This window comes from Diceros bicornis, chromosome 5, assembly GCF_020826845.1.
Source record: "Diceros bicornis minor isolate mBicDic1 chromosome 5, mDicBic1.mat.cur, whole genome shotgun sequence".
In the NCBI taxonomy this organism is placed as follows: Eukaryota; Metazoa; Chordata; class Mammalia; order Perissodactyla; family Rhinocerotidae; genus Diceros; species Diceros bicornis.
Window position 1 is genome coordinate 80633912 of NC_080744.1, and position 24572 is coordinate 80658483.

Sequence of the window (24572 nt, forward strand, 5' to 3'; positions counted from 1 at the left end):
TCCTACCCTTTCCGAGCATCCTGCAAATACAAGTCCACCAGATCATGCAGATGGAGAAAGGCTGCTTCAGCTCCCAAAATATGCAGCCAGGATGTTTGCGCTCGGGCACAGACACAGGCATTTGAATGGCGGGTCACCAGGAATTTTTAAGGTACATAAACCAGAGCCGATCCAAAAAGTGACACTAATAATAATAATAATAATAATAATAATAATAATAAATGTTCCTCTCTGGGTTAGCTGCCAGATTTGAAATCATTAGGGACTTTTAAAAGGAGATTAATAATTTCCCCATTGGATTGTTTCAAAATTAATTTCAACCCTTGTCTATTTCAAACACTCAGAACAGCCCCAGCGAGCCCGCGGGCCTGGCCCTCTAACTGCTGAATGGAGATGAGCACCGTGCTTATTTCAGGACCTGCTCAGGCCTCTCTGGCATTGCTGAGTTTTCCTGCTCCTTTCTGGGCGTGCCAACATCAAAGTGTTATTGTTTCTCATGGCAACAAAGCAAACATTGACAGGATGTTCACCACGAACACAGGCCGTCTCATTAAAAGTTCAGGCGAGTCTGGCGGCTTTCAGATGGGTACCGACAAGCCAGAGCCAGGGAACGGCTTTGGCCAGGTCTGACTTGGCTTCTCTTTTCCTCTTTTAAAAGTGTGTCCAGACCACGTGGTGTGGGCTCTCGGACCTCCCTTACCAGACACCAACAAACCTAAGCTGCCCGCTGCTGCCAGTGGAAAATCAACGTGGGCTTCTCTGCAGCCCGTTTTCGGGCAGAGGCAGTTTCTGGCAGCCTGAGAATTAGGCAATGCCTGACACAGAGGCATGCAGGAGGGCTCTGAACCTTGACTTCCACGGAGGCCGCAATTACATTAAAAAATACTGACCTGCTGCTGGGGGAGGCAGAGCGCAAATACACAAAAAACAAGATGACTACTCAGCAAGGTCACTGCCACAGATGCCAGCAAAGTCAAGGGAGTTTACATGTATACATGGCAGCAAAGCACCCTTTTTATGCCTGCCCTTATCTAATATTCCGAACTGAAAATGCTAGTTCAATCCCACTGCACACCTGGAGAGGGAGAAGCACTTACCTCTGGTTCCTGAGTCATCGTTCCTGACTGCTGGTCCCCTCTGGGCTGCCTCCCTCTCTTCTGCCAGAAGCACAGACAGAATGTGCTGTCACAGATGAGAGATCACGGGCAGCCACACCTGCCCACTGTCAGGCACTTGGCCTGTGAAATTCACTCGAATAATAAAAATACCACTTGCTTTGGGGAAGGCCAAGGAGTCCTTATGACTCAGGCCACACTGTAATTTCATTTTCTCTTCCCATTCTACCGAAAAGAGCCAAGGAGAAGAAAAGCAACATTGTCTTTTCTTTGTCTTCTAGTTCGCAGGATGTAATAATCACTTCCACACTCTCTGCCTATCTTGGCAAACGTAGCAGGAGTTACCGGTAGGAAAGATCGCAGGCATAGATGTCAACTAGCTGCTTTTTTTCAATTTTTTTTTTTTTGTGTGAGGCAGATCAGCCCTGAGCTAGCATCTGATGCCACTCCTCCTCTTTTTTTTTTTTTTCTGAGGAAGACTGGCCCTGAGCTAACATCCATGCCCATCTTCCTCTACTTTATATGGGACGCTACCACAGCATGGCTCGACAAGCAGTGCGTCGGTGCGTGCCGGGTCTCCGAACCGGTGAACCCCAGGCCGCCGCAGCGGAGCACGCGCACTTAACCACTTGCACCACTAGGCCGGGCCCAACAACTAGCTGCTTTTAATCTTAAGCCAAGAAAATCAAAGTCCCTGGCTCTCAATCTTGAGTGCACATTGGAATCACCTGGGGAATTTTAAAAACTCTTGATACGGATCCCACCCCAGAGATTTGGATTTAATTAGTGTAGGGTGTGGCCTGAGCATCGGGATCTGTAAAAGCTCCCAGGGATTCCAACGTACAGAAAAGCGTGAGAACCACTGATCTACGTGGAACGCCTGGACGGACAGCGCAGGAATCAGGAAATGGGAAAAGCCCCCAGTTCAGAAGACTCAGGGTCTGGTCTGAGCATCACGGTTTGGTATTTGCAGTCCTCGGACAAGTAACAAAATGTCTCTACACAATATTTTCATCTGTAAAACAGATTATATTCCTTGCAGTTCTTACCGAAGTGTTATAAGGATCAAATATGATAAGAAAGTGCCAGAAAAAACACGAAGCACTACCTCAGTGTAAGGGTCAGGTGATCACGATTTCCTTTTGCAACATGAGGCTAATATTCAACTAACATCTATGCAGCACTTCCTAGGTGGCAGGCCCTGTGCTAACTGTGCAGCTGCCCTCCATGGTGGACACTCTAATTATCCTTGTCTTATAACTGAGAAAACCAACCAAGGCACAGAGAGGTAACATGGTACAGAAAGTAGAATACCAGTATTCTTTAGAAACTAGGAAACCAGCTAAAATAAGGGAAGGGTAAAAAAGGAAATAGCAATAGATATGATACAAAAAGATGGAAGGAATAAACCACTAGGACAGGTGAATTGAGTGGATTCCTCAAAGACACACTCTTGGATGGGATTAAAAACTGAATGCTGTTTATAAGGAATATACCTAAGACAATGAAAAACTGAAAATAAAGGTCTGGGGGAAACTTATACATGGTTGATACAAAGGAAAAGAGGGCAATGTGGCCATGTAAAGAGGAGATAATCTCAATTTTAAGGACAGAAGCATCAACAGGATTAAAGCAGTTATAAGGAAATAGGTCAAAATGGGTCATAAAGCCATAAACAAGGTATATGAAGCAAAAAATTGTAGAATAATATGAAGAACTAGATAAAAATCAGTAGAAGTAGGAAATAAATATATATACATACATATGTATGTATGTGCATACATGTGTGTGTATTTCAGATTCTGATAAAGAAAGCCAGCACAAATAGACAGCACATGAAGGACTTGAATAATGCAACTGACAAGCTAAAATTAGGGAAAAAAAAAGACTGAAATAAATATTTAACTCAATAAATCTGAAAAAGAACCCCAATAAAAATAGGAAACACCTATTAGGTACTTACTATGTGCCAGGCATTGTTATTAGAATGTTACAAATACTATCACATATAATTCTCAAGCATCCCTCTGAGACAGGTCCTTTATCTCTCTTTCTGTTTTGCAAATGAGGAAATCAAGACACAGAGAGGTAAAGTAACCAGAGGAAGGTCTTAGAGCAGTGAAGCCTGGAGCTCAGATTAGAACCAGCAAGTCTTATGCCAGGGCCCTGCCTTAACAACACCACCACAAAATACTCAAAGAAAGAAATACTCAAAGAAGAAAATGTGAGGAAGGTTTTAGTACAGATAAAAGCTAAAATTAATGAAATAGAACAAATCACACACAAAAAGTAAAATCTAGTGTTTCTTGACAGGACTACTAGAATATACAAATCCCTGGCTGGTCTGATTAAGTTCAAAGGAGAAAAAGTAAAAGTGTTCAAGATTGTAAATGAAAAGGGAAATATAACTACAGATATAGAAGAAAAGAATTGCAATAAAAATGTAAATACAACACACTATGATGGCAAATTTAAAAATCTAAAGGAAACAGATGATTTTCTACCAAAATATAACCTCCTGAACTGCAAATAAGGGAAAGCAGACAACCTGAATTGACCAATGACTTCAAAAGAAGTCGGAAAATAAAGACCTGTTTTATCTAATTAACCCTTAACAGTAAATAATTCCTATGAAACTTCTCTAGACCATAATAAGATGGAAGGTTGCCCAAATCTTTTTGTAAAGCTAGCATAGTCTGATGCCAAAATCTCATAAAAACAATAAAAATAAAAAATTATAGATCAATTCACCTATAAATATAGATGCAAAAATTATAAATAAAATATGAATAGATCAAATCCAGCAGTAAAAATGTCAATTAGCATTTATTACCGAAATTCAAGGTTGGGTCAACATCTATCATCATTCATTACATCAACGAATTAAAGAAGAAAAGCTATATGAATATATCAATAGCTGCCAAAAAGGGATCTGACAAAGTCAGCAGTCTTTCCTAATAAAAACTCGAAGCAAAAGGGAATACATGGAAAGTACCTAAATATAATGAGTCTGTTTACTAAAAATCTACAGCAAATGCCCATAAATTGCTGATGGCAAGACCTTTAAAATCAGGAACAAGAGAGATACATATGCTATCATTATGATGATTCAACTTTTGAAATTTCTAGTGACATCATAAGACATGAAATAAAATAAGTTATATAGATACAATCATGCGTTGCTTAATGACAGAGATACATTCTGAGAAATGCATCGTTAGGTGATTTCAGTCACTGTGCGAACTTCATAGAGTGTACTTATGCAAACCTAGATCGTATAGCCGACTGCCCCCCTAGGCTATATGGCACTAATCTTATGGGACCACTGCCATATATGCAGTCCGTTGTTGACCAAAACATCATTATGTGGCACGTGACTATATTAGAAGAGACAAACCTGTTTTAAATTTGCAGATGACTTGATCATATACCTAAAAGTCTCAAGGAACTTTTCTAAAAACTATTAGAATTAATAAGAGAAGTTGGCAAGGGGACTGGATAAAACATAAATAAACAAAGCAGCTTTTTCCATACCAGTAACATCAGGTTGGAAATGGAAATGGAAAAAAATTATGTATATTCCATTCAAATAGTGGCAAAAACAATAAAGAAGCCAAGACAAACAAGACGGGTCCAGGACCTTTATGAAGAAAATGATAAAATCTCATTAAAGTACATAAAATCTGCACAAATAGAGTCACCACGGGAAATGCACAAAATGGAAGAACAAATGTCTGATATGAGTCAAAATACTTTTGAAAAAAACAAATAATGAGTAGAAAACTTGCATTAACAGGTTATAAGACTTACATGAAATGCCTATTATCAAAATAGTATGGCATTTACCTAGAAACATATGAATAGGCCAGTGGACCAGTACAGAGAATCCCAAAGTATATACAGGTAAACAGCGGGGAAAATGACAATGGTGAGATTTCAATTCAGAGGGAAAAGGAAGTTCTATTTTAAAAATTGTGCTAGAATAACTGACCATCCATCTAGAAGAGATGAAAGCTAGACTCCCCCCCTCATACCACATACACAAATAAATACCAGAAAAATTAAAACTTAAAATGTAAAAAATAAAAGAATAAAAATATTACAAGAGACTCTAGGGGAATATTTATATAAAATGGAGGTGGAAATGACCTTCTTATATAACTCAGATGGCACAAAGGAAAAGATAGATGTATTTGATTATATATTTTTATATCTTTGTTATCACAAAAGATAACAAAGAGAAGAAAAATAACGGATTGGGGAAAATATTGGTAACATGTATGATAAACAAAGTCTTAAAATCTCTAAGATACAAAAAGGCCCTCTAAGTGAGATGGAAAAGATGAACAACACTTTAGAAAAATAATCAACAAACAGTAACAGGCCACTCACATAAAGGGAAATGCAAATAGCTCATGAAGATATGACAAGATGCTCAATATTATTAATAGTAAAAATGTGGACATTAAAACAAGGAGGTATCATTCTCACCCATCAGACTGATAAAAATTAAAAGGCTCCTGGATATCTAGGGCTGGCCAAGGTGTAGGGATAGAAATTCCCATATAATGCTGGTGAAAGTGTGAATTACTACAGCTTTTTGGGGACGTGACTCCAAAGGAGTCTACTTTTAGGACTCTGATCTACATAAGCACATATCCTAGAAAACCAGGCCATATTACAAGGGGCAAAAACCAGAAACCATTCAGATATCCACCAAGAAGGGAAGGGCTGAGTCAACCAAGCTATATTCACTCTATAGATCTAAGGTACGTATTTAAAAGAATGAGTTGTAGCCACACATAGAGGGAGTCCATGATAGAGTGCTAAATTTAAAAAGCCAAGTTGAAGATAATGTAAATAATGCAATACTATTTTTGTTATTAAAATGGAAAACTAACTAAAACTAAATCCTGAATATGTTTTTTTCCCAGTTTTATTGAGATATATCTGACATATAACATTGTGTAAGTTTAAAGTATACAATGTGTTGATTTGATACACTTATCAAAATGATTGCCATTATAGCGCTAGCTAACACCTGCACCACGTGACCTAATTACCATTTCTTTTGTGGTGAGAACATTTAAGATCTACTCTCTTAGCAACTTTCAAGTATATAATACAGTATTATTAACTATAATCACAATGCTGTACATTAGATCTCCAGTACTTCTTAATCTTATAACTGAAGTTTGTACCCTATGATCAACATCTCCCCGTTTGCTCCACCCCACAGCCCCTGGCAAACCATCTACTCTGTTTCTAAGAGTTCAGCTTTTTTAGATTCCACATATAAGTGACATCATATAGTATTTGTCTTTCTCTGTCTGACTTATTTCACTTAGCATAAGGCCCTCAAAGTCTATCCATGCTGTCGCAAATGGCAGGATGTCCTTTCTCATGGCTGAAAAATATTCCATTCTATGAATATACGACCTCTTCTTTATCTATTCATCCCCAGGCAGTGACTACTCACCACTTTCCCCAGACAGCTGCTAGGCAAGGCACTAGCTTCGATGAAATACTTCCTGAGGAGATGTTTGCTGGGGTCAGGACTGTCCAATAAGATGTAGGAACAGAAGAAAGCCCCATGTCGCAGCAGGAATATGGCAATGTCTTCATTCCCTAAAGGACAGAAAATGGAACGCTAAGGGCATTTCAGATGTAGAGTGTCACATTGTCCAAAATGGCAGACACTAATATGTGAAACGGAAACAAAAACATCCTTGAGCTGGTTGAATTTCTCTATTACTTCCCTTGATACGGCAAGTTCCTGTTAGTGAAGGAATTTTTGTGGGATTTTGCCCTTTGGAGCGCCTCCCACAATGGTCCCATTTGCCATAGTTGGTCTTTGTCCCTGAAATCCCCTTGCAGGTGTGAGTAGAGGGGAATGGGGAAGGTGTACAGACATTTTGAACAAGAAGCAAAGAACAGGAGTTGCAAAAGCCTCCATACAGGCGATTTGAGAGCTGGGGTGAGTGGGAAGAACAGTCCCACATCTCGAAACTGCAACACTTCTCGTGGGCGGGATTAACTGGGGGACCCACCTGACTTTATGGCTGCGTAGAGGGGTAAGCGCACGATGACTGGGAACTCATTCTTCCTGACTGCATAGCTCTCCGGGTCGGCCCCGTGAGTCAGGAGGAGCTTCACCAGCCCCAGATGCCCTCGCTGGCAAGCCAGGGCCAGCATCCAGTTCAGCAGCCGCTGGGGGGTGCAGGGACCTGGCGGGAGACGACAGGGCAAGGGAAAATGCACTGAAGGGGTACTGGTGGTTCCCCCTCTGATCTCCCCTTTGACCATTAATAAAATCCAACTGTCCTCTTTCCAGCTGAAAGTCGCTTCTGTCGAGTTGACAATGTTTCCTGAAATAGTCCCTCTGAACTGTATATGACACTCCCCACATCATTATAAACCCAGCTGCTTGTCCAATATGGCCAAGTGAGGAAAAGCAGCATTCAAAACTGCGTATACAGTGTGATTGTAACAATAAAAGAATGTATGCCTGGAAACAAGACTAGAAAGAACTACCCCAGTGTCGCAGTATTATCTCTGGGAAGTGGGATAGTGAACATTCCCCTTACTCCCTTCCCCACCCCTAGCCCTGACCTCATCCCTAGAGTAGCATTACACACAGGGGTCAGCGCTTTGGAGACAGCAGATCAGGGTTAAAATATTTTAGCTGTGTATTCTTGGGCAAATTTCTTAACCTCTCTTTGACTCAGTTTACGCATCAGTAACATGGGAATAACAACACCCATCCTCCCAAGTTTAATGTAAGGATTACATGACATAATGTATGTCAAGTGCCTGGCTCAATAAATTGTCACAACATATGTCAAGTGCCTGACAGAACTCATTATGTTATGTCATTATGTTCTTACTGTAATAACCCTTTTCTGCCTTTCCACATTATCTGTAATATACATACACTACTGTCACAGGTTAAAAAAAAAAAAAGCTTTAATGAAAGAAATAGATCTAATTCTCTAGCCTAAAACTTTGAGAGTTACTCCTTGAAAGAACCGCCTACTTAATTCCAGGATGAAATAACACTTAACACATTGAGTGAACAGGGACAGCATGGGCTGAAATGTTACACTATCTTCAAGTTCAAAGTAGCGCAATGTCTTTTGGATCTCGCTGCCATGGAAAAACGATCTCATCCTTCACACTGAACTTCCCAATTGCGTCATAACATTGTCTCATTTCCAGAGGCGGCAAGTCCTTCGGAACCCAAGTGCTCCCAAGCAAGGAGAGAGTGACCCTCCCATCCATGACAGGAAATTGACCAGGAAATAGGGCTGAGGTCAGGATGACAGGAATGAAAATCCAGCAGGTAAGGCACCTGGCAGAGTGCCTGGGCTGCAGCAGGTGCTAAATAAATGTCCCTTCTTTGCCCCCACTGATAACTTGAATAATTCAAAGGAGATGTACAAGAACAGTGATCCCTAACTCATTTACTGTAAGGATGACTAGTTAAGAGAAATCCAGTCTCCTGCTCTCACTTCTGTTGAGGACGGATGTGCAGATGTCTGTCTTAGGAGCAGGCGCTATATTTCACAGCTATGATTTTAATATGAGGAAACCCAAGCTCAGGGAGATTTGAGAACTTGTAGAAGGTCCCACAGTTGGTAAATAGCAACGTTGAGACTTAAGCCCTGCTTTATCTAAAACCAAACCATACGAAACTCTACATGTATTCTCCCAGGCCCAAATCCAACAACACTCAGAGAGAGCCCCATTTTGGTCTCCATCCTTCCTACTCCTCCTTCACTCCATCCCTGCCCAGCTCCGGAGACCATGAATTACATAATGATGTGCTTCAAATGACGCTCATAATTACACAGTGATGTACCCACCCCCTGTGAGCCTCTCATTCCTCCTCTTCTCAAACTCTCCCTCATTCTCTAGCTGCCTTGTGTGTGTCTTCCTGTCTTACATTACTCCTGACAATGGCTGCCTTCCTCTACAGTTTGGGAAGTCCCAGAGGGAGCACACTGTTCTGCCCATCTCTGCACTTCCCCAGCACAATGCTCTGGACTCCTTCAGCCCTCAGCAACTCTGTCCCCAGTTGAGTTAAAGATAAGATGCCCCTGGGAGCAGCTGAAAACCATGCTCAAGTCCAGCCAAGCTCCTTGCTCTGCAGAAGCAGGCAACCCAAGCCCTTCCCTCACTTGCCTGCCAAGTAAACTCCTACTCACCCTGCAAAGCCCAGCTCAGATATCAGCTCCCTGTGAAGATCCCATCCTGCACCCAGATAAGACTATGTGCTCACAGATCACTGTGTAAATACTTCAACTTTAGCATGGTTACGCTGCACAGAGTTACTCTTTTCTGCCTCGATTTCCTCTGCTTGACCAGGAGCTACCAAAGGGCTAGAACCACCTTTTAAAAAGTCTTTGTGTCTCTCAAGTTCTGTAGAGTGTCCAGTACTTGGCAAATGCTCAATAAATGGAAACCGTACAATTCAGTGAGTAAGTCAGCTGGCATATACTCTTTGGGGCTAGAACCCATGTATTCTTGGGGATCACTGAAGAGATGGAGTCAGACTCTGGCTCCTCAGGGGCACCCAGCCTCCTCCTTGCCCTCCTATTTCTCACTTGACCCAATCTGCATCTCTGGGCCCTAATACTGCCCTGATTTCTATCCACAGCCTCATTTTCCCTCCAGACAAAAGAGAGGGGCACTAGCTTGGACCCAACCCTGAGCACAAATCTACCTCAAAGCACACAGTAGGACACCTCCTAACAGTACTACTAAATAATTTGTGGGGCCCCATGCAAAAAGAAAAAAATGGGATCCCTTGTTTAAAATTATTAAAAATTTCAAGATGGTGGTTTAACTGCAGAGTGTCAAACTAAGTGTGGGGCCCCTCTAAGTGCAGGGCCCTGAGTGGCTGCACTGTCACACACCCAGGAAGCTGGTGGCCCTGCTCCCAGGCAAAAATCTTAACTCCCAAAGACCACTGCTAAGGTAATGCCTCAGCCTACAGCTGTAGCGATGCCTGGACTTGTACCGTATTGTGGATCCGAGGCCACTATGAGAAATTAAAGGAGACCAGGGCACCTTGAGTCTAAATTACTCATTACTGAAAAAGCAACATAGCATGGTACATCCAAACAATGTAATATTATTCAGCGATAAAAAGTAATGCACTCCTAAGCCATGGAAAGACATGCAGGAAGCTTAAATGCATATTTCTAGGTGAAAGAAATCCATCTGAAAAGGCAAAACTATGGAGACAGTGGTTGCCAGGGGTTGGGGGAGAGAGGGATGAAGAGGTGGTGCACAGAGGATTTTTAGGGTAGTGAAGCAGTTCTATATTGATACAGTAATGGTAGATACATGTCATTACATGTTTGTCAAAACCCATAGAATATACAACCATAATGTAAACTATAGACTTTAGTTAGTAATAACGTATCAGTATTGGTTCATCAATTATAACAAATGTACCACACTGATACAAAATGTAAATAAACAGAGGAAACTGTTGGGGGGTGGTATATGGGAATTCTCTGTACCTTCCATCAATTTTTCTGTAAACCTGAAACTGCTTTAAAGAATAAAGTCTATTAAATTTAAATAAAAGGCACATAGATCCATATTCTTTATAGAATATAGCTGAGAGAATTTACCTTGTAAGATAAAGAGAGTGAGATGGGGACGTGGTGCCGCCGTTGGCGGGCAGTTTTCACTTTGTTTGGATTGTCAGCTGGATGCCCCAGATTTCTGGATCTTCTGATTGGTGAAAGTGTGAAGAAACAAGCATTTGGGGGTGAAGCCCCCCAAACGCCTGTCTGATTCCTAAGAAGAGGATCTCCTGAGAGGTAGGAGGAGCTCACGCCCTGGGATTTACCTGGCAAAGACTCGAGCAATTCCTGCACCACGTCAGTGTGCCCAAAATGTGCTGCTACCACGGCTGGGTTGTCGTCGGTGGGCTCTGTTGGCAGCTGCACCCGTCTCTCGGTGAGAAGATACCGGACGGTCTCCAGATCCCCATAGGCCGCAGAGATGCTCAGAAGCTGGCACTGGTCAAAACAGAAGAGGAACAGGACTTCAGTGGGACGAGCACTGCTGGGAACTGCCAAGAGAACTGACCCTAAATGCTTCACCACGTCCACAGGCAAGCCTGGAGCTGCGCTGTCCAGGACAGCAGCACCAGCCACAGTGGCTGTCGAGGACGTGAAACGTGGCTCGTGCAAAGTGACAGGTGCTGAAAGTGCAAAATCACATGTGATTTCAAAGACTTAGTACAAAAAAGGTAAACTATCTCATTATCAATAAAAATTATTATATTGATTACATGTTCAAATGATGATCTTTAATATATTCAGGTTAAATAAAATAGATTATTAAAATTCCACCTGTTTCTGTTTACTTTTTTTTTTTTTTGTGAGGAGGATTAGCCCTGAGCTAACATCTGATGCCAATCCTCCTCTTTTTGCTGAGGAAGACTGGCTCTGGGCTAACTTCCTTGCTCATCTTCCTCTACTTTTTATGGGACGCCGCCACAGCATGGCTTGACAAGCCGTGCATCGGTCCATGCCTGGGATCTGAACCTGCGAATCCCGGGCCACTGAAGCAGAGCGTGTACACGTAACCGCTATGCCACGGGGCTGGCCCCACTGTTTATTTTTTAAATGTGGCTACTAGAAAATGTGATATTATAAATGTGGGTCGCATTCTATTTCTTTGGGACAGCACTGCTCTCGACCATAAGCTTCAGAGGACAGAAACAGTGTGAATGTCCCCATGCGGCACAGAATCAGAGCTCAGTAACTGTCTGATACGTGTTGTGTAGACCTCAGGAGGAGAAGGCAGCCAGGCTCTCTGAAGGACCCCCCTGCAGGGTATTCATAAGTGGATGTGACAGACGAGGGGGCTCCACAGACCTGAAACCAGGAAGGAAGATCCTCCAGCCACACGCAGTGGGATCCCTGACTTAGTGGCCCAAAGGAAAAGGATGGGGTGGAAATTGGACCTAAACCTGAGTTCTACATGTTCCAGCCATTCTGGTATTTAAAGGCATTATGAGGTGGGCAGTATGTTAATACATGGACAAGGACATGGAGGTTCAGAGAGGTTTCATAACTTGTCCAAGATCACACAGCTAGTAAGTGGCTGCCATAGACTGATTGTAAAAAATGGCCCTGACTTTTCATGGGCTCCCTTAGGTCTGCAAAAAGGATGCTTAGATCAATGCTGGATTGGGGTATGCAGTGTTTGACTGCATTACTGAAACTTTAAGTCCTCCTGGAACTTGGCTGCTTCCCATGGCCCTGGACATCAGCATTGTTCAAGGAAGTAGATGCAGAACCCAAGTTGGAATGAGGCAGCCTGTGTGTGCCATCTTCGACATTTACTGAGGACCTACTGTGTGTAAGAAGCTGGGCTGAGCACTGAGAACGCCATGGCTGATTTCTGGCCTCCACGAGTTTACAATTCAGTTTGAGTCAGGAATTGGCATAAAACAGCCACAAGAGAGCATATTGCCTTGTTGAGTAGTATAGAAAACAAGTGTCTTTGGAGATCACTTTAGGGTGAAACACGGGCAGGGATGGGTCAATGGGAACTGATATTTATCAAGCTCTTACTCTGTGCCAGATGCTGCATTCAGTGTTTTATTTACATGGTCACATTTAATCCTGATAACAGGATGTATCTGTATTTCCATCACATGGGTGAGGAAACGACGGCTTGCCTACAAGTAGGGAGTTTATAGTCAGTCCGCAGAACTATCCAGGATTTGAACTGGAGTCTCTCTGGCTCCAGAGCCCATGTTTTCTCCATTCCATCCAAGGCTCCTGGGGAATGTGGGACTTGGAGGGAGGCTTGGGTTCTCTAAGTGGAGAGAAAGGGCTGGCAATGTGAGGTATGTCTGCCAGGTAAGGAAAGGGACAGTCTAAGGGACTGGAATTATTTGGAGGACAGTACAGAGTCACATATTCAATATGACCAGAACAGAAAACCCCACCGGCCTGCGACTCTGCCCAGGGTGGGGCCTTGTAGCCCTGCCATTCCAGGAAAGCATTTGCATTAGGGAGAAAAGCCACAGAGATTGATTAAATGATTCACTGCACATACCAACGGCTGTCTAGACTCCAGCCGGTTAGAGGCTTAAAAGCCCCATCCTCCTGAGGTGGTAAGTGATGTCACAGGAGCCAGCCCAAGGCCAGGAGGGAACCAGGGGGCCGGAAAGGGCAGGGCTGGTTCTCTGGCTAGATAGCCCAGAGGCTCTATAATCATTATTTTAATTCAAACAGCATAGACAAGTATAAGATAAAAAGGAGGCCTCCTCTCCGCCTCTACCTCTCCACTCCCCTCTGCAAAGGAAACTGCTCCTACACAGCCTTCCAGAACATGTTTATCCATATATACACATGGATAATCCCATATGTAACCAAATACTTTTTTTAATTTCACTCATTATAACTTTTTATTGGCATATAACGCACCTATAGAAAAGTACAAAAATTATGTGTTCAGTTTCATGAATTGCCACAAAGTGAACACATCCATGTAATGGGCACCCAGACCAGGGAACAGAAGATGACCTGTGCCCAGAAGTCCCCCTCCTGCCCTCTTCTTGTCACTGCCCTACTTGGAGTAACCACTATCCTGACTTCTAACACCACAGATTCGTTTTTGCCAGTTTTTAAACATTATAAAGGTGGAATTATGCTTCATTTATTTTTTTAACTTAATGCTTTGAAATAATTAGAGATTCACAGGAAGTTGCAAAGACAGCACTGAGAGGATCCGTGTTTCCTTCACTCAGTTCTCCCAATGGTAACATCTTACATAATTGTAGTTCAAGATCAAAACCAGTAATTTGACATTAGTACAATGTGAGTGTATAGTTCTGTCACTTTGTCACATGTGTAGATTTGTGTAACCACCACCAAAGGCAAGGTACAGAACTATTTCATCATAATGAAGATTTCCCCCTAGCCAACCTTAGGTTGCACCCACCCTTCTCTCCTCTGCCATCTCTAACCCCTGGAAACCATTAATCTCTCTTCCATCTCTACCATTTTGTCATTTTGAGAATGTTATATAAATGGAATCATACAGGAGGTGATCTTTCGAGATTGGCTTTTTCTCCCCCCACTCAGCACAATGCCCATGACATCCATCTGAGTCACTGCAAATTTCAGTAAGTTCCTTTATATTGCTTAGCAGTATTCCATGGTACGGTTAACCACTAGCTTGCTGAGAGCTTTTGATTGTATCCAGTTTCTATGACAAATAAAGCTGCTATGAACAATCATCATGCACTAATTTTTGTGTGCAAATGAGTTTTCATTTCTGTAGGATAAATGTTCAGGAGTGCAATTGCTGGGTCACAATGTAAGTGTATTTTTAGTTATTTAAGAAACTGCCAAACTATTTTCCAGAATGGCTGTACCACTCTATATTCTCACCACTAACGTATGAGAGACAGTTTCTCTGCATCCTCATGAAAATTTAGTATTGTCGCTATCTTTTATCTTAGCTGTCCTAATAGATGTGCAGTGATATCTCATTGTGGTCTTAATTTGCATTTCCCTAATGGCTAATAATGTTGAACATCTTTTCACAGGCTTATTTGCCATCTGTATATACTCTTCAGCATAATGTTTATCTATTTCATACATTTTCTAAGTGGATTGTTTGCTTTTTAACGTTGAGTGTTGAGAGGTTTTTATATATGAACTAGATATGAGTTCTTTGTCAGATGAGTGGTTTGCAAATATTTCCTCCAAGTCTGTAGCTTGTCTTTTCATCTTTTCACTCTCTTAATAGGGTCTTTCTCAGAGCAAAAGTTTTTAATTTTGATGAGGTCCAATTCATCAATTTTTTCTTTTATGGATCATTTCTTTTATGGATTTTCTATGTAGACTATCATGTCATCTGCAAATAAAGATAGTTTTATTTCTTCCTTTCAGATCTGTATGCCTTTCATTTCATTTCCTTGCCTTATTGCATTGGCTAGAACTTTGAATAATATATTGAAGATAATTATGTTATAATTATTCTTGAATAAAACTTCCACCATTATTATTGAGAGTGGACATCCTTGCCTTATTCCTGATCTTAGGGAGAAAGCAATCTTTCACCATCAAGTATGATGTTAACTGTAGGTTTTTGTTGATATTCAACAGACTGAGGAAATTCCCTTCCATTTCTAATTTTCTAAGAGTTTTTATCATGAATGGGTATTAAATTTTGTGAAATGCTTTCTCTTCATCAATTGATATGATAATGTGATTTTTCTTCTTCAGTCTATGTCTTAATCCATTTGGACTGCCATAACAAAATACCACAGACTGGGCGGCTTATAAACAACAACAATTTATTTCTCACAGTTCTGGAGGCTGGAAGTCTGAGATCAGGGTGCCAGCATGGTCAGGTGGGGGTCCTCTTCCTGGTGGCCAACCTCTCATTCATTATATTCTCACACGGTAGAAGGGGCTAGGGAGCTCTGTGGGATCTTTTACAAGAGCACTAACCCCCTTCATGAGAGCCCTACCCTTATGATCTAATCACCTTCCAAAGGCTCCAGGTTGAAACACCATCACATTATTCAACGTATGAATTTTGGGGGGACACAACATTCAGTTCATAGCAGTCTATTAATATAGAGGATTATACTGACTGATTATCGAATACTGAACCAGCCTTGAATCCCTGGAATAAATCCTACTTGGTTGTGGTGTATAGCTCTTTTTATATATTGTTGAAATCTATTTCCAATATTCTGTTAAGAATTTTTGTGTCTATATTTATGATGGGCATTGGTCTGCACTTTTCTTTTTTTTAATATCTTTGCTTTTGGTATCAGGGTAATACTGGCTTCATAGAAGTGTTGGAAAGTGTTCCCTCTTCTATATCTGGAAGAGACTGTATAGAATTGGTGCTAATTCTTCTTTAAACATTTGGTAGAATTCTCCAATGAAACTATCTGGGCCTGTAGATTTCTTCTTTCGGAGGTTTTAAATTATGAATTGTATTTCTTTAATAGTTAAAACACTATTAAAATTTTGTATTTCATATTGGATGAGTTGTAGTTTCTACTTTTCCAGGATTGGTCCACTTCATTTAAGTTATCAAATTTATGCGTGTAGAGTTGTTCTAGTGTTCCTTTATTATCCTTTTGACGTCTGCAGCATCTGTAGTGATATTCTCTGTTTCCTTCCTGATGTTAGTGATTTTTCTCTTTTCTCTTTGTTAGTTTTGCTAGAGGTTTGTCAATTTTATTGATCTTTTCAAAAAATCAGCTTTTGTTTCATTGATTTTATCTATCATTCTTCTGTTTAATTTTCATTAATTTTCTACTTTTATTTTTAGTATTTCCTTTCCTCTGCTTGCTTTAAGTTTATTTTGCTCTTCTGGTAGTTTCTTTAGGTGGGAGTTTAGATTATTGATTTGAGACTTTTCCTCTTTTCTAATGTAAGCATTTACTGTTATAAATTTCCCTCTCAGCACTGCTTTAGCTGCATCCCACAAATTTTGATATGTTGCATTTTCATTTTCATTCAGTTCAATGTATTTTTTAGATTTCCCTTGAGACTTTCTCTGTGACTCATGGATTATTTAGAAGTCTGTAGTTAGTTTCCAAGTGCTTAGAGATTTTCCTATTATCTTTCTGTTATTGATTTCCAGTTTGATTTCACTGAAGTTAGAGAACATATTCTGTATGATTTCAATTCTTTTAAATGTGTTGAGGTTTGTCTTATGGCCTAGGATATGTGATCTATCTTGAGACATGTTCTGTGGACACAAAAAGAATCTGTATTCTGCTGTTGTGCGGTGGAATGTTTTATAAATGTCAGTGAGATTCTGTTGGTTGATGGTGTGGTTAAGTTCTGCATCCTTGCTGATTTTTTGTCTAGTTGTTGTATCAATTGTCGAGAAAGGGTGTCAAAGTCTCCAACTATAATTGTGGATTTATCTAGTTCTCCTTTCAGTTATATCAGTTTTTGTTTCACATATTTTGCAGCTCTCTTGTTTGGTGCATGCAATTTAGGATTGCTATGTCTTCTTGGTGGACTGACCCCTGTATCATTATGTAATATCCCTCCTGTCCATGCTCATTTTCTTTACTCTGAAGTCTACTTTATCTAATATTAATATAGCCACTGCTGCTTTCTTTGGATTACTGTTTGCATGGTATATCCTTCTCCACACATTTATTTTCAACCTACATATATTGTAGTATTTGAAGTGAGTTTCTCACAGACAGCATATAGCTGCTCATTTTTTAAAATCTACTCTGCAATCTCTGCCTTTAAATTCATGTATTTGGACCATTTATGTTAATATAGTTATTTACTTGTTAAATTTTAAGTGTGCCTGCTATTTTTTTGTTTTCTGTTTACTCTGTCTCGTTTCTCTGTTTTCTTTTCCTGTCTTCCTGTGGGTTTCTTAAACATTTTTAAAATTCCATTTTGATTGATCTATAGTGTTTTTGAATATATCTCTTTGTATAGTTTTTAAAGTGGTTGCTCTAGGTATTACATACATAACTTAACAAAGTCTACTGGTTTCAACAATTTGTCAGTTAGAGTGAAGCATAAAAACCATTCCTCCTTTACAGCATACAAGGAATTTATAATAATATGGAAAATTCTTGAATAATATTATATGAGAAAAAGCTGTATGCAACACTACACATACAATATGACTGTATCTATATTAGAAACAACAACAACAACAACACACGCTCAGATCAGCAGGTTGAAAGAAAATATACCAAAACTGTTAAGTGAGATTGTTTGGATATATTAGGAATATGGTTATTACTTTCTTTTCCTTTTTTCTCTACTTTTACATAACTGTTAAGTGAGATTGTTTGGATATATTAGGAATATGGTTACTTTCTTTTCCTTTTTTCTCTACTCTTACATATTTCTAAATTTTCTTTTCTAAGCATGTGCTATTTTTATAATGGAAAAAAAGGGTAAAAGAATATAGTAGGTTAAACCTTCAGATTAGCATTTTGTTCTTTACATTTCAGTTACCCCTCCCCTGTCTCCTGGGAAGGCAGGCATGGTGTGCTTAGATGATGACAGACTGAAGAGTCGACTCTAAAGTACTGGCACCCGCAAGTTTACATGTAAAACAAAGTATTTCCAGAACACCATAAAAAAATCCCCATTATGATGATGATGATAACAAGAAGATAATCTGAGTGAGTCCCCAGTTCTGGCCAGAGGGGCTGGCACCAACCTACCTTTTCCAGCTGGGATGTGCTCTCGTCACAAGCTTCTCTGAGTAGGTGCTGGGCCCTGCTGGCGTCTCCTTGCTTGTATGCGGCATGAATGCCTTCTGTCCTGGGGCACTGTGCTGTTGGATCAGCGCCTGGCGTGGATGGTTTGCTGCCCATGTCCCCAGCACCTGGGTGGATGGAAGCGAACACAGAGCGTCAACATCACTGCCGGTGCTGCTCATGGCAATCATTGGAGAGGAAAGCAGGATGTGCTATCCGTGACATAAGTCTGGGGGCTTTAGGAAAAGAAAGGGGTTGCCCAGAAATGCTGCCAATGTCACCAAGCACAGCAGAGCCAGAGACCTGCACCCTACTGGAGGGACGTCCTGTGTGGGGCTGGTGCTGAAGCCAGGCTGTCTCCGAAGGCACCAGGCAGCGAGTACAGCTCATGAGGATTCTACAGTGAGACTGTTGCCTGGAGTGGGTCCAGGGCATCCAAGGGCAGCTGCCTGGTGGGGAACTGCCAGTTGACCTTACTGACAGCAGCAGAGAAGCAGAGGCTTTGGTGGGAGAGCTGGTGATCCAGCCAAATTGTCCCACTGCTGTATCTGTCAGGGGGATATAGGATCTAGTGGAGGAAGAAAGACAGGTCACATCCTAGGGATGTGGAAATATGTACCCTCTCTGCCTAGAAAACCCCACAAAGGCTGTGGGATTTAGAATCGGCAGCCCTCATCCATACCTGCCCCTGTACAAATGTGCCATGTTATGATCTTGGCAATCCCCTGAAACTCTGGGCCTTGTGACACCCTGGAACTACTGGTGTGACTGGCCCAGGGCATCCCTAAGATACCTCCTGGTTCTGCCATTCTGGTTATCTGAAATGTGGCTTTGCCATCAGCACCTTGCTGTTTTCTAATAGCGGACGCTGTCTGTAGAGGGTGGGGGATGGTGCAGGGCTGCTCCAGAACAACTGGGAGGAGAGGCCAGCCTTGCAGGAGGCCATGATGAGGCAATGCTGGGGCATTCACTGGGCAGCCATGATAGGCCAAGCACAGTGCTGGGTGCTAAAGAGGCAGAAGTAAAGGAAGTCAGCCCCTAACCTCAAGGAGTTCCCACTCTAGAACCGGGGTTTTGTGGACCCCAAGGGCTGATGAACAGGCTTCAGAGGTGCCCTGAACATCTTAAAATTGCACACAAAACTGTTTGTGTGTGCGTGTGTGTATTTTTCTGGGGGAAAAAAAATTCAAGGCTTCTACCAGATTTCCAAATGTGTAAGTGAACCAGAGTTAAAAGTTTTATCTCTATGGATATTGCAGAAAAGACTGCAGTGAATGAGGAGTTAAATTCTGATTGTGTTGAGTGACAGAAATAGGGAGAGAATTCTAGCATTCTTGATCAAGTTCAGTAAGATCAAGTACAGATCAAGATCAGTAAAAGGCAAACCAGAACTGAAGTTTGGTCTCCCAGCTTTCAGGCTGGGGTGAAACCCATCCCAACTCTCTGTGCCTCTTAGAAGAGATGAATAAAACAGGCTTTTTTCATGTAAAAATGTAAATGCTGAGCAAGGTTGGCTTCCAAACACTCATATCACAAAAGCAAATCACATTATAGCAGCTAACATTTGGAAAATTTAAAAATTTAATTTATTCACAAATAAATTTAATTTATTTATTTACGCTATTTACGAGAACATAAAAATTACATGCTTAGAAATAAATTTAACAAAAGATGGACAAGATCTGTACCCTAACAACTATAAAACACTACTGGAAGAAGTTAAACAACACCTATATAAATATAAAGACACCCCATGTTCATGGATTAGAAGAATCAATATTGTTATGATGCCAATTCTCCCCAATTTTATCTAGAGATTCAATGTAATCTGGACTATAATTCCAGTAGGCCTTTTTTTTGGGTAGAAATTGACAATCTTATTCTCAAATTTGTATAGAAAGTCAAAGGACTTAGAATATCCAAAGTAATCTTAAAAAAGAAGAGAGTTGGAGGACGTACACCATTTGGTTTCAAGTCTTACTATAAAGCTACAGTAATCAAGACAGTGTGGTACTGGTATAGACAAATAGATCCATGGAACAGAATAGAGTTGAGAAATAGGCCCATACTTGTACATCCAATTGATTTTTGATGAGGGCACCAAAGCAATACAACAAGAAAAGCAAAGTCTTTTCAACAAATGGTGCTGGACAAACTGGACATTCACACTGAATAAAAAGAAACCCTGAGCCCTACTTCTCACTACACACAAAAATCAGTTTGAGATGGATCATGGACTGAAACATAAAGGTTAAAACTATAGACTTTCTTGGAAAAAAAAATAGGAGAATATCTTCATGACTTGAGAGTAAGCAAAGGTTTCTTAGATGGGACACAGAGAGCAATAACCACAAAAGGAAAAATTGCTAAATTAGACTTCACCAAAATTTTAAACCTCTGCTCATCAAAAGATTGATCTACCATTTAAAAATGAATAGCCAAGTTACATACTGGAAGAAAATATTTGCCAAAAATATATCCAAAAAAGGAACGGTAATTAGAATATAAAAAGAATTCCTATAACTTAGTAATAAAGGACAAACAACCCAATCAAAAATGGGCAAAGATTTAAATAGCGGAAGATATTTAAAGAACTCAATATTGTTGATCATCAGGGAAATGCAAATTAAAACCACAAGGAGACACCACTACACTCCTATCAGAATCACTAAAATGTAAAGACACAATACTTGGTGAGGATATGGAGCAACGAGAACACTCATACTTTATTGGTTGGAGCATAAAATGGTATAACCACTTTGGAAATAAGTCTGGTGATTTCTTATAAAACTAAACATACACCTACACTATGACCCAGCAAATCTATTCTTAGATATTTACCCAAGAGAAATATGTCTAAAAATTTATCCAAGAATGTTCATAGCAGCTTTATTCATAGCATTTCCAAACTGTAAATAGCACAGGGGTCCATCAACAGAATGGATAAACAACTACTGTGGTTTAGTAACTACTCAGCAATAAAAGGGATGAACTACAGATCCACAAAATGACTGACGAGGAATCTCAAAGAATGAGAAAGTGAAAGAATGACTGCACAAAATGATTCAATTTATATGCTGCTCTAATCTATGAGTGAAAAAAAAATCACAACAGTGGTCCCTGGGGGTAAGACAGGCATGAAGTTTACCAGGGAAGGGGCATGAGGAAATTGTCTGGATGATGGTTCTACACCTTGATGATATTTTCATTACACTGGTGTTATCAAGACTTATCAAACAGTCCAATGAAGATAAGTGTATTTTACTTTATATAAATTTTACCTAAAAAATCTATAAACAATATTGAACCATAGTTAATAATATGAATGATAAAGTATTTGAGGGTGAAGTATACAGATGTTTCCAACTTACTTTGAAATGCAGTAAAATTAATGGATTGATGGATGGATACAGAAATGGACAGATGGACAGAAATGTGAGAGAGCAATTGTAGAAAGTGTTAATGGTAGAATCTAAGTGGTGGGTATATAGATGTATATGGTTCAGTTCTTTTAACTTGACTGTGTATTTGAAATTTTCCATAACAAAATGTTGGAAGAAGTGAATCAAAATATCACACCCCAAATGCAAGGCCCACTGCACGGCATACTGACTGAGCTCCACCACCAGTGCAGAAAAATCCTGCTCTGCAGAAAGGCAAATACAAGCTGCTTACAGGCCCTTGATACTGTCCAGGGTCTTTACAGCTCACTCTAAGCCATGACTTTCACCATGTCAAAGGCAACCATTCTGAAAATCCACGTAAGTGGATGAGCATCACACACAATCTGCATCATTCCTGAAACATCAATGCAAGATCTCTGTGTCTGAGGGGAGAGTCTTGGTTTTTTGGCTGTGTATTTCTGGAAAGAGGAATCAGAAAAGGGCTTAGTGCTCAAGTGGTTATACATGTGAATATCGCAGTTTCGCTTCCCATCACACACTAACAGTCTCTGTTAATTATTTACAATCAGACACCCTGAAACACCGGAGAGCCAGCTGGAGGGAGAAAGGCCATTGGCAGGGGCGAACTGGAGGTAGAATCAACGGCCGTGTCATCCATAAGAAGGGGCATTTAATTAAGTTATTTCTCAGCTTTCAGAATTAAACAAATATCTCACTTATCCCTATAAAAGACAAGCATTCGTGTGTCTGTGTGTGTCTGTGTATGTGTGCACGAGCAGACATAAAGTAACCTCTTCTGTTCACTTTACGAACGTAAATAAAAACAGTTAACCTCTCAGCCCAAGTTAAGCGACACTGAGGAGGAGGCACCTAGGACATGGGGTGCATATGAAATTATAAGGGAGATTTTACTATAACTTGGTTTTAAAATAATGCAACATATGTGAAGTAAATGACGTAGTAAGAACCAAGACTCTGCTCAGTTCTATTATATTTTTTTAATGTGGCATTTTCAGTTTTGAATCTGATTTTCTTAAGTTGCAAGGACAATGCATGTCCACTTTCACTGACCCCGAGAGCTGGGGGTCTGGTCCAATCAAATTGTTGGAAGGACGTTATGGGGAAACATCAGTTAATGCAGATGCATTTAATTTAATCTCCCAACTTTGTTTAATTTTCTGAAATTATAAAGAGAATGGCTAACATATATTTAAATCGAAAGAAAAAAGACTAAAATGCTAATGACGATTAGGAAGGATGGGCTGGGGAGGCATTAGAGATAGGATTAGAAGAGATTTTTCTTCATTTCCCAAGTTCCTCATAATGGAACTATATGACTGTTTTATTTAAAACTCTAAAGAAATTACACAACTAATAAAAAAACACATTCTCATTGAAAAAAATTAAATAGTACAGAAATACAACACGTAAAAGGCAGAAAACTCCTCCTCCCCACCATCACACACCTTTTTTGAGAGGCAAATATTTACTTTTACAGTAATTTTTTTCCAAAAATACTTCAGTTTTGTATTTGAGAATTGGTGACCTTTGATTTAAACTTACAGCAGGGGAATGTATTTATACTATTTGAGATCATTCAGTTATTTGTGCCTATTCATCAACCATTGTCTGTAATTATATTCTTTTATTCTATAAAACATCACAGTTCTAAATATTTTGCTCATAGAGATTTAAAATTCATTTAAAAAATATAACCCCCCAAAATGTATTCTTTTTCAATAAAATATTAATGTACCAAATAAGTAACTAAAACTAGTAAGAAAATAATAGTAGAACATAAGAATGATTTCGTTTTAAATTGAGAAAAAAAATTCCTTTTTGTTCTCTATTAAAATCTGTCATTATTTTCCTCTATATCAACGAAAATTCCCCATATACATGTATATACATATATAAACGACAAACAGACATTTCACTTGCTTTTAATGCAATGTTAATACGCTTAACGAAGTAGGTAAGTAAAAGAGAAGAAAGGAAACCAATAGCACAGTTCTTATTTTTTTTTTTTTGGAAGTAGGAATTAGTGAGAGGAGTCTATAAATGTAGTGGATGGCTAGGGGGTCATGGATTCAGCACATGGAGATTTATTCAAGAATACAACAAGCATTTACAGTAAGCTATGAGATCAAATCAACACATTCCTGGTAGGTGACAAATGTTAACATCTACAAAGCCTGATATTTAAATATGCTAGGCATGGACCATAAATTAAAGTTCATTATGTGAAGAAGTATTTGGTTAAAAAATATTTAAGAACCTGTGGAACAAGAACATCATTTATTCCTTGATAATCATTTATTCCTTGATAATCACTTTCAATTTAGTATTCTATTTATAAAGAAATACTTTCAGTTAACACTGTATGTTTCACATATTCAGCCATTTCTAGGAGAAATGTTTTTGGTTGCCAATAACTCAATCTCTAAATATCATTTCTGTAGTTCAGGTTTTAGAAAAATAAATTATTCTGATTACAGGAAAACTAATGGAAATGATTCTTCTCTTTTACTTTGAGGAAGTAATAAAACAGAATTTTATGAGTATTATAGAGTGATGTCTGACTGTAAAAGCCATGTCACTTATACCAACATTTCCTTGTGGCCTTCCCCATCTTAAAGAGAGTCCTCCTTTGTCTGTCGATTCTGAGTCTCTTCTGTCCTTACATCTAAAGGAGACATTCTTATACTTCCTTCTAGAACAATATTTGTTACATCATCCCTCCTGACCCAATAATTAGAATAAAATTCTCTCTCTACGGTTTTTTTCCTTCAA

The 24572-nt window shown here is 39.8% G+C and overlaps 1 protein-coding gene across 2 annotated transcripts in view; it reads right to left on the reverse strand.

The window, feature by feature from the left end:
• Positions 1-24572, reverse strand: part of LRRK1 (leucine rich repeat kinase 1) — a 128653-nt gene that overhangs the window by 59642 nt on the left and 44439 nt on the right. For both annotated transcript variants that reach the window (XM_058542310.1, XM_058542311.1), the window contains exons 3-6: positions 18340-18503; positions 10981-11152; positions 7166-7342; positions 6595-6743 (exon numbers count right to left, since the gene is read on the reverse strand). In XM_058542310.1, the coding sequence (XP_058398293.1) occupies positions 6595-6743; positions 7166-7342; positions 10981-11152; positions 18340-18503 (662 nt within the window). The remainder of the gene's footprint in view (positions 1-6594; positions 6744-7165; positions 7343-10980; positions 11153-18339; positions 18504-24572) is intronic.